Source organism: Salvia splendens, chromosome 4 (genome assembly GCF_004379255.2).
Source record: "Salvia splendens isolate huo1 chromosome 4, SspV2, whole genome shotgun sequence".
In the NCBI taxonomy this organism is placed as follows: Eukaryota; Viridiplantae; Streptophyta; class Magnoliopsida; order Lamiales; family Lamiaceae; genus Salvia; species Salvia splendens.
The window spans coordinates 33,535,926-33,547,159 of record NC_056035.1 but is presented as its reverse complement, the minus strand read 5'-3'; the positions used below and the strand labels follow the sequence as shown (position 1 = coordinate 33,547,159).

Here is an 11,234-nt window from a genome sequence, read left to right as displayed (position 1 = left end):
CGTGAAATGAAATTACAAATGAACTCTATTTATAAAAAAATGAAACCGCGTGTCATCGTCTGCGTCGATCGTCCGCGTAGCCCACAGTGGGCCGGACGATGGTGCGGACGATGGCCTATCGTCCGCGGCCATAGTCCGCGTAGGCCGCAATGGGGCGGACGATGGCGGGCGCGGACGATGCGCGCCATCTGGCGTGCCATTTCATAATATCTTTTGAGGTCCATTAACTATAAGCTAATATCAATTCAACTACTTTTTGGTTATTTTCATTATTTTCATGACCAAAGTACCCTTAAGGCCATGAAAGACAATTCAATCTATTTATTCATCCTTTTTTTTCTTCTAATTTATTTGGGATTAAGTTTAATAGATCTTATACTATTATTAATATTATATAGCATACCTTATTTGAATATTATGATATTACTTCTAGTGCTAGTTAGTACTTTTATATGGTTACATTCTCAATTATTTAGATAAAACTAAGATAAAATATTTTATTTTAATGAATTTCGTAATCTTATTAAACTGAAAATTTAAATTAATCATAATATATGATATATACTACATTGAAATAAAAATTTAATAAAGTAAAAAAAATATGATTAACGAATAGTTAAAGGAATAGATATGAAAACTATGAACGGTTTTAATGATGTTGTAAATGACCTAATGATAATATTAAGACGTGACATTGTGATATTAAACAATTGATACTTTGATAGAAACTATTGATTTTTTATTTAATTAAACAATCATAGGTTTAAATTAATCATAAATTCAACTAAGAACGTCATTTTTTTTATTAAATTGATTATTGATAATTTCAACTAATTTTTTTTAGACTACACTTACTACATAAGAGTAGATAAAATAAAACTTAGCTCTCTGAATTATTTAAGATTCTATGTATAGCTTTAAGATTTAAAAATTAATATTCCATCTAATAAATTGAACTACTTTTATATACAAAATATTGTATAAGTATAATGTCTAAGTTATTTCACTATTAATATTAAATATAATATAATGATAAGGCCTATTTCATGCATCGGTTTATGGGTAAAATGTGTGCTATTTGATGGGTTTATCGCGCAAATCAAGTGTTAATGGTGCAGAAATGCCGCTTGACCAAGGTAGCAAGACCGAACTGATCAAGTAAGTACAAAAGGCGATAAAAGGCCAAAAATCGGGGGGAGTTGATCAAGGGGGAGTAATCAAGCTGTTAGGCGGGGACCGCTGGCTTCTAGAAGAAGAACAGTGAGGAAATGAGCTGCATGAGGCGCACCATTCTGTTATCAAGGACGACGTTCTAGAAGGGGACACGTGCTGGCATATGAGACGCAAGGACGGGGCTGAGTCACGAATTTGTTACTGAAAAGCGTCGTCATTCTAGAAGGGAAACACGTAGCAATCAATGAGTAGCTCACTCTCAGCATAAGCGAATATTCTCTGTCAAGATCGTTATCTAGCTGGAGGTCGAAGTCGAGCCTATAAATAGATGATGTGCCACCACAAGAAAGGGATCCGATCTTTTACTTTCCGTCTAGTTTAGCTTAGTTTAGTTCTCTAATTTAGTTCAGTTTCTAGAATAGCTTAGCTTAGATAAAGTAATGCATAGTTAGAAAGAGGAATTAAAGAAGCGCTGCAGAATACTTGTTATCTGTCGGCGTATTCCTAAATTACCCGCCGAGATTCTTCTCGGTTTACTTGCTTTCTTATTTTCCGAAGTATTAGCTTAGTTTCAATTTCACGCTGTACTGCTCTCAGTTTAGTTTAATCAAAGTTATTACGTTTTCATCCTCGCATTTACTGTTACGTTTTCACCTGCAATTCACTTGACCCAACAGTTAACTTTACCTTGATCAAGTTAGAAAGTTTAATTCTGCCTAGAGCAGAAACAGTAGTTAAAAACTCTCAAGTTAAAGCGTGACAGCAGCCAACCCCCTGTTCACTACACACACTCTCGACACACCAACTTATCTGTGGGACCGACCCCGAACTTGCCGCTTTACTGTTAAAGTAGTGCAAAATTGAGAGTTTACAAATTACATTGGTAGGAAACGAGCGAGAGCGAGTTTGAATCGATCAAGTGGCAACGACATTTGCTAACTGATCCAATCGGTTCAGTTATTTTCAATATAACTTGGTCCGAATTCGCGCCCCTCTCGAGGCCTTTCATATAATGATTTAAAATATTACAAATAAGTAAAACTAAACGTAAATAATTAATAGTAATAGAATATTAATGTCATTAAGATATTTTTTTTTAAATTAAAATTAGAGGGAACATCTTTTTTGGTACATCAACTATCCCAAATTATATAATTTAATGAAAATGATAGGATAAATAGATTGAATTGCCCTCATTGGCTTTAAGGGTACTTTGGTCATGAATTGAATTGATATTAACTTATGGTTGATGGACCTTAAAAGATATTATGAAATGTTACAGACTAAATTTGGTCATTTGAGATAGTTGATGTACTAAAATAGATGTTTCCTCGTAATTCAGCCATAAATCTGTAATGTAACCTGGGTGATTTAGTTTAATTGGGCTTAACACACTAAAATTTTGGTGGATTCTATTCAACAGAATTACGATAAAATTCTATACTGTGATAAAAGGCCCAACTCAAATTATGTTTAACTTAGGTTAATAGGTTGCGCTGAAAAAATGTGATCCGAATGATGCATAAGAGCATGTCCAATGAAAGAGGTAAATGAAGAGGTAAACTAATGTAATTACTATTTTTTAATCTTTTTTTATGAAAAATCATTCTCCAAGGGAAGATGTATTTGTGAAGGTATTATACCTTTTCCCATTTTAAAGAGATATCTTTACCTCTCCATTGCTTCTCCATCAATGGAGAGGTAAAATTTTATATCTATCATATTTGCCTTCTTTTCATGAAAAAACATTATCCAATGAGAAAAGTATTTGAAAGGTATTACACTTTTTTAATGCATTTTGTATTATTTTAACTTTAAAAAATAATTTATCTTTCTATATACCATTTTCCTTTGGAATATGTTACTTTTTAGAAGGATATATTTCGCTTTTTAAGAAGGTAAAGACATGATATACCTTTTTTATATACTTTCTCTCATTGGAGATGCTCTAATATAACCAACACAATTTACTTTCATTCTCGAAATGAAAGATCGAATTTTTTTTTACCATAAGTGCACCGAATCCACCTTTAACGGAATCTGACTAATTCTGCTAGAACGTGTTTGTAAATTAAGGCCGAAAGTCTCCCAACGAATGGTAGGGTTTGAACCTGTGACGGCGTGACCTCAAGATCACAACAGTCCGTGTTGCGAACTGCGCTACAGCTCGTTGGTAAAGAAAGATGAATATTGACATAATATAACATTCGAAATAAGATTTCAGGTAATTATCAAAACAGTTCCCAAAATCTACAAGCATTTTAAAACCACTAATTCCAAGAAACATATGATAAATCATGCCCCCATATTCAACTCAATGCTAAGCCAGAAAGAAACTATTTGATTAAAGCAATTAATTACATATTTAAAAGGAAATTTGGGTAAGTCCATAAGGCCATCCGCATCCATGTCTCTTATCTGTCTCTTAATCATCTCATCTCTTCACTATTTATGCGCCTCACTGTACCTGCATCCCTCCATCTCTTAACTAAGAGACAACACCTGCATCCCTCCATCTCTTAACCATCTCTTAATCATCTCATCTCTTAACTATTCATTCAATTTCATTTTTTATTTTTATTTCCAACAAATTCAATTAATAAAAACACACTTCATTAAATAAAATAAAATTACAACTTAAAATTTTAAAAAAATATCACATTAATAAAATCCTAAAAAAATAAATAAAAAATACATAATTTAAAAAATACATGATTTAAAGCTCAAAGAAGCAGAAGAAAGAGTTGTCTAATGACGATCATGTGCGTCTAGTGGTTGCCAAATTTTGTCCAAATGTGCTCCATTAGATCCTCATGGAGTTGGGCGTGGGCAATAGAATCACGTGTCCTTACCCGAACAGACAGCCGCTCTTGCAAAGACGGATGCACTCCATTGCGAGGCGGACTACTTGCGGTAGAGCTTCCCGGGGTTTTAGGGTCGAACCAATTTCCCGCCTCAGGTCCTTCGTCGGCGACAATCATGTTGTGCAAGATTATGCACGTATACATGATGTCGACCATATTCTCCATAAACCACGTACGAGCCGGGGCTTTGATAATGTTGAATCGAGTTTGGAGAACCCCGAATGCTCTCTCCACATCCTTGCGAGTAGCCTCTTGCTTCTGCGCAAAAAGAGCTTGTTTTTCGTTCATCGGCCTGTTGAACGTCTTCACAAAGGTTGGCCACTTCGGATAGATGTCGTAGACAAGATAGTACCACATTTTATACTAGCGGTTGTTAACGATGAAGTTGATGGCAGACGCTTTACCATTCAAAACTTCGCTGAAGAGGTCGGATTGGTTGAGCACGTTGACGTCGTTGTTCGATCCGGGGACCCCGAAATACGCATGCCAAATCCATAGCCGGTAGTCGGCAACGACCTCGAGTATAACAGTGGGGTGGGTGCCTTTGTGGCCGCTCGTGTATGACCCCCTCCACGCCACAGGGTAATTCTTCCATTGCCAATTCATGCAATTGAAGCTGCCAAACATCCCGGTCATCCGTGCACTTGTTCGTGAAGTCGGGCAGAAACTGACAATCTGCGGTGCTTGGCTTCCGGAGAAATTCGTCGGTGAAGGCTGCCCGGACGCCTTTGCAGAAGTTCATCAAACACAGTCTCCCAGTGCTTTCCCCAATGTGCAGGTATTCGTCGAACAAATCCGCCGTTTGTCCAGTAGCAAGCTAACAGATTGCTGCAGTACATTTCTGGAGCGTCGTGCGACTGAGACTGCCAATGACGTCGAACCCTTCTTGGAAGTACTCTTCCCGGGCTGCCAATGTATTTGCGATATGCATAAATAGTAGTTTCCGCATGCGGAAACGGCGACGGAAGTAGGTCTCTCCCCATACCGGGTTCTCACAGAAGTAATCGCGTACCAACCTTGCGGTGGCTTCCTCCCGGTTACGATGGATGTAAATCCGGGATCACCTTTGAGGCGCCACGACTTCCTCCTCCTCCCTACGTCGATTTTCTTCTAGCTATTCTTCCATTATTCGACGCATTTGCTCAAATGGATCCATGAATGAGTTAAATTTGGGAGAAGAATAATGTTTTGAGATGAAGAATGTAGAGTGTTTAAGTGAGAATAAAGAGTTTTTTTATGGTGGATTAATTTGTGGGAATGATTTGATATTTATAGAAGTGATTGGGAGCTTAAAAAATATAAAAAAAATTAAAAATTTGTAAAAAACGGCTATTAACGGCTAGTATATTTTTGAGGTTTTTTTTCAAAATTTTCCTAAATTTTTTAAAAAAAACAAAAAAATATTTTAAACGGAAATTAAAGATGCCCACTCGCGGGCCGGCGAGTGGGCGTCACGGACCAACGGGAGCTCGTCACATGGACAAGGCGCGTGGCGAGTTGGCTCGCCAGCTTCCTCTTCCGGGCGAGCTACGGGACGAGACGGGATCTTGCATCGCTGTCTCGATGCGGTCTCTTCTCGGAGAGACGAGATCGAGCTCGCATCGAGACGCGATGCGGATGCTCTAAGGTTTTAACTCAATTAATTGACCAATGGGAGAAAATAAAACAAAAAAAGATTTGGCCTCCATAGAAACCGGCTTCCTTCAACAAAAATCCCACGAAAATGTCATTACTCTGTATTAAAAGCATAGCTAATCATTAGATTGAACCCTAATTGGTCAAATATGACTATGATGAAGAAAATAAATAAGATCCTCTCCTCTATTAGGAAATTAATGGAAAATGAAATGCCAGTTTTACAGCCACTCTTTTTTTCATTTCCAATTGCAGTTTCCAACCTTCTTTATATATATACTCTATTGTTAGCCTCGATTTTTTTTTTCCCTCCCAACATCTTTAAGAGCATCCACGATGGCGGCGAGCGGACCGGCTAGCCGATTCCCGGCGCTGGCCGGTTCGCTCGCCGGTTGGCTGGCCACCATTGCAGGCTCCCGATCGGCGAGCGATCGGCCAGACCATTTTTTTTATTATGTAATTTTTTAATTAATGTACTTTTATTTAAATTAAATACTATTATTGAATTTTCCCGTATTTGTGTCGTAAGTATAATTTTGTATTTTGTGTGAGTGTTATTTATTTGTTTTTTATAATTTTGTTTATTGTGGTTAGCCGGTTGTCCAGTTACTTGACGAGATGAAGTGGCAGGAGGAGTTTTTATTATTGATGATGGGGCAGGAGAAGTTTGTGGCTAGGTTATAGCTAACCTATTATTATTATTGGAGATGCTCTAAGGTTGCTTTGCTCATAATTGACCACATGGGCAACAGCTGTGCGTAGAAGAGTGAGTGTGTTTTGGTGGGGGTGGTGGGGACGCTGCCTTTGTCAGCACAAGAAAAGTCCATTTTTTTCATTTACACTGCACTGCTTTTCCCGCTTCTTCTTGAATTTCATTCTCTCTTCTTTGACCCTGTGTGGAGCAATCGATAGATAGGCGGAGGGAGCTATCCTCCGTCACAAATTAGGGATGGAGGAGAGAGTTGAGATTCCTGCAAAAGAGAGATGCACAGAAGTCATAGAAGTGATGGACACTCCAGAGAGGGGCAAGAACACCCAGATCGCAGCATCCATGGCCAAATTTGAGGTTAATTTGTCTATTGAGCAAAAAAGTTTGCATTTTTATTGTTTAGGGTTTTCAGTTGTTACCTTGATGTGGTGTTCTTAGTTTTATCCCACGTTGTTGTTTTTTTTTTTCGTTTAGTAAATTTCTCTACTTGGGATTTTGGGAATAAGAATCTTGAATTTGTGGGTTTTGATCTTACTCACTTTGGTTTGACTTGTTTAATTTGTCATTGATTTTTTTCTTATTCAATTGTTGGAGCAAAAATGGGGAAGAAGAAGACTGTGGAGCAATTCGATACTTACTTAAAATACATTTCTAGAATAGCTACTTCTCTGTTGGAGCCTCAATGGTTATGCAATTTGTCCCTTTGTTATGCATGTTTCAGAAAGCTCTTTCTCCCTCTCCATCTCTCTTCAGATTTGAAGAAATCTCAGTTCTTTCTCTATCAATTGTAAAATTATTAGTTTTATTTGCCTCCAGTTATGATCTATCGAAGTTAAAATCAAAACTACTTCACTCAAAATCTTACCTCCCCTTTGATTTTTCACAAATCCCGTGGCTATATATATTAGTCAATTTAGCCTATCATTAACATTTTTGCTTCTAAACCCATTTACCAATTTGCTGATGTGTTCAAGTTAAGTAATCACATTTACCCCTTTAGTGAATCTATTGTAGAACTGATGCTTTCAATCAGAAGAGGGGGGCACAGCCTTGCTATTTTTGGTTGATTTGTTTGGATTGAGAATTTGGTGGTTTCATGCAATCATGATTAACCAGCAGTAGGTGTTGTCTTTAATATGAACTGTTTCTAACAATGGAGTTTATCTTATTCGCGTGCAGGATTCCCCAGTTTTTATGTTCCTCAACAGTCTCTCCCCTATTATGCCGGTTAAATCCACACACATCACGCAGACGATCAATCCTCTTAGTTTTGCATCCATTCCATCTGTCTTCACTTCGCCTCATGTTAGTTCTCTACGGGAATCTAGGTTTCTCCGAAGGTAATTCAAGTACTTGTTGCAGTGCCATTCCATAATTTAAACCTGGTCGTGTTGTGTTTGAACTGTTTTGGATTGTTTCAGGCATCAGCTTTCCGATCCATCAAAACCTGAGTTCTCTTCCTATGATGGGACTAAACCTGGTGCAAATAAGGAGGATATAGATGCTACTAAGAAATTGGATGAACAAAAGGAAAGTGGTGATGGCGGGGACGTGGCTGCTGAGCCATCTTACGATGATTGCTCCAAGTTTGTGGTGGATTTCACCAGCCCTAGCTCCAACTTAAGACGTGGCTGTGGTCTTGAAGCCAAAGCCATGGCAGATTACGGTTGCACTTCTTCAGCCCTTGTTCCGCCAATGGATGAGCCCCCTCAGAGGGGTGAAGTGAACACTGACGGGGTATATCAAAATAGAGAAGCCAAGTCCTGTGATTGGGAGCATATGGTTTCTGATACTTCGGAGCTGCTAGTCTTTCAATCTCCCGATGATAGAGATTCTTACATCAAATCAATCGATCCTGGGACAAGTTTCTATACCGGGATTAAGAGCGACATGCAGCGCTTGCAAGTGATTTATGCGGTGGATTCTGGAGAGCATGTTGTTGCGGGAAATGAAGCTAAAACATCGTCTACTCAGCCCAGAGAAGAAGATGGAATGGAAAATGCTCTAGTTTCCGGTCCATCATTGAGCAATTCTGATGAAAAAGGGGATTGTGAGGTAAAACAATTTATAATTTCAACATGTTATTTGCTAATTCCCCTTAAAAGTTTGAACTTGAAATGTTTAAATTGTTTCTGTAGCAACTTGGTTTCTACCGAGGTATGAGAAGGCGCTGTCTGGTTTTTGAGATGGGAGGAGCCCGTAGGAAACATTTGGAAGAGAATCGTGTCTCGGATTCTTCCGTGTGGCTTTGTTCTGATGGCAATATAACCTCCAGCGGCCAGAAGGTAGTTGCGCTAAACAGGGGGAACGAGTCTTCACGTCATCTTATGCCTGGAATTGGCTTGCATCTAAATGCGCTTGCAACAACACCTAAGGACAATCAAAGTGGTAATCCTGATTCTTCATCGTATGCACGGTTATTGATTGGTCCGAGCTCAGTTGTCAATCTCCACCCATCAACTACAAATCAAGGACTGCTGGACGACAACTTACTGCTTGCCACATCTGACAGAAATGGCGATGGCATTGAAAATGCTGTTGAAGATGCCTGCCCGCCAGCCGCATATGCAGCAAATGAAGAGATCAATCAGGGCAGTCCAAAGAGAAAGAGGTATTTTTCCAAGCAGTAGCTAGTTTCAAGATTAATGTTTTTGGGTACCTAGTTGTAACTTGTTGCTCGTTCAGACGTAGGGCTGAACAAGCTGGGGAAGGCGAGTCCTGTAAACGGTGCAACTGCAAGAGATCAAAATGTCTAAAACTGTGAGTATTTCTATGCATCATAGCATCCTGCAGCATAATAATGTTATCTTCACTTTTCAATCACGCTCATGTCATGAGCTATAGTAAATTGACAAGTAACATCACATTTAAACCTTGAAAGTCTTCAAACAAATCCAATTTTGCTTGTAAATATTGTTTTAGGGCAAAAACTTGTGTACTCCGCCTTAATTAAAGTTCACCAATCCCTTGTTATGGTTTATTAATTACAATCAGGATTAGGATTAAATGAGGGCGGATGTGTGCATCTTGTTTTAGTAGAGCATATGATAACGTCTGGTTTTAACATTTGTGTATAGCTACTGTGAATGCTTTGCTGCTGGGGTGTATTGCGTGGAGCCGTGTGCTTGTATAGATTGCTTCAATAAACCTATCCACGAAAACACTGTCCTTGCAACGCGTAAACAAATCGAATCAAGAAATCCTCTTGCCTTTGCTCCCAAAGTGATCAGAGGATCAGATTCACCATCAGAAATGAGGGTAAGTAAAGTAGTTAGTTGCCTTTCGGAGACCGTTATGATTGCTTGGGCTCATAGATATACTTGTGAATCTGTGTATCAGGACAACTCCAGCAAGACTCCTGCTTCTGCTCGTCATAAGAGAGGATGCAACTGCAAGAAATCAGGCTGCTTGAAGAAATACTGTGAATGCTATCAGGTTTGTTTCTCCTCGTCGTGGTAGGAATCCTTGTCTTATCTCATAGGCTGATTGGTTACTCTTGGCTTCCTGCAGGGTGGCGTCGGCTGCTCCATTAACTGCAGATGTGAAGGGTGTAAGAATGCATTCGGTAGAAAAGACGGTGAGTATATATATTCACGGGTTTCAACTTACAAGGTGCCTATCCTCTTTGCATTTTTTTTAATCTGGTTTGGGTAATAATAGGCATGGAGGCTGAAGTCGAAGAAGAAATGCATGCATCTGAGATGAGCATGTCCGACAAAGGTTTGCAGAAGATTGTAATAGAGAATGACGTGCAACAGAATCCGGAAGAATTCGCAACTCCTGCAACTCCTCTACGGGGAGGAAGGTAAACTATACTCTGTGAACACATAGGATATGAGTATTTGCATAAGAATTAATGTATATGGTAGATTAGCCTGTTGTGTTATTTTTATCTATCAAATCTCTCATCTAAAGTAAACATTTTTTTTCTTATTCTATCTACTAGGCAATCAGTTCAGCTCCCGGTTTCCTCAAAGAAGAAGCCACCACGATCTTCGTTCCCTTCCATTGGCTCCTCCTCCTCGAGTGTCCTTCCTAAACAAGGATTTGGGAAGTCAAGCTTCTTTCCTCCTCCACCAAAGTTCGACACCATCAGAGAAGATGAGATCCCCGACGTTCTCCAAGGCGGAGGAGGGTCTCCCGATGGAGGCGTCCAGTCAGCCTCCCCTAACCGGAAGAGAGTGTCGCCGCCTCACAATGCAGGCGGCATGTCCCCTGGCCCGAAGAGCAGCCGCAAGCTCATCCTTGAGTCGATACCATCGTTCCCGTCTCTCACTCGGAACCAGTGAATCATCTCTCTGTTTCCCCTGCAGTCCAGGTCAGATCACCATTGTAGTGCTGTAAGATATACTATGTCCTTTTAGTTCCATTTTTATTTTCATGTATGTAAAATAGTTTTTCTGTTTACCATAATAAGTTCTTGTATAGATTGTTTTTCTATGCTAGATCACATGAAGTTTGCTTTTCTTCAACAGTTCTTGAGGATTCTGTAAATTGTGAGAGAATGAATGGTTTGTTATTGAGGTGGACTGAGATTATGGCCCCATTTAGGCCCATTTTTGTTTGTTACTGAGGTGGACTGAGGTTATGGATCTGGCCCCATTTAGGCCCATTTTTGTTTCAACTGGGCTTGCTTATGTGGATCATATTTTAAATTTTAACTCCTGCAAAGTAGTAATAAAAATAATCACGCTGTAATTGAATTCTATTATGCTGCTTGTATAAATAAAATTGAAATTTGATGAGAAGTTCACAATCCTAGATTTTAAATACAGTTTGATGTACTTTTATTTTTCCTATTCAAAATGAAAAGATTTATTGTTCAATACAATTATGACTCGTTTGTAACTCCT

At 38.9% G+C, this 11,234-nt stretch overlaps 1 protein-coding gene across 1 annotated transcript; it reads left to right on the top strand.

Moving 5' to 3' along the window:
• The first annotated feature begins 6,438 nt into the window (after positions 1-6,438).
• Positions 6,439-10,914, top strand: LOC121801266 (protein tesmin/TSO1-like CXC 2). The gene is made up of 10 exons (XM_042200717.1): positions 6,439-6,738; positions 7,561-7,721; positions 7,803-8,436; positions 8,520-8,992; positions 9,067-9,141; positions 9,459-9,639; positions 9,721-9,816; positions 9,892-9,958; positions 10,042-10,186; positions 10,328-10,914. The coding sequence occupies exons 1-10, from the start codon at positions 6,622-6,624 to the stop codon at positions 10,668-10,670; spliced, it is 2,292 nt and encodes a 763-aa protein (XP_042056651.1). The 5' UTR covers positions 6,439-6,621; the 3' UTR covers positions 10,671-10,914.
• Positions 10,915-11,234: the final 320 nt, after the last annotated feature.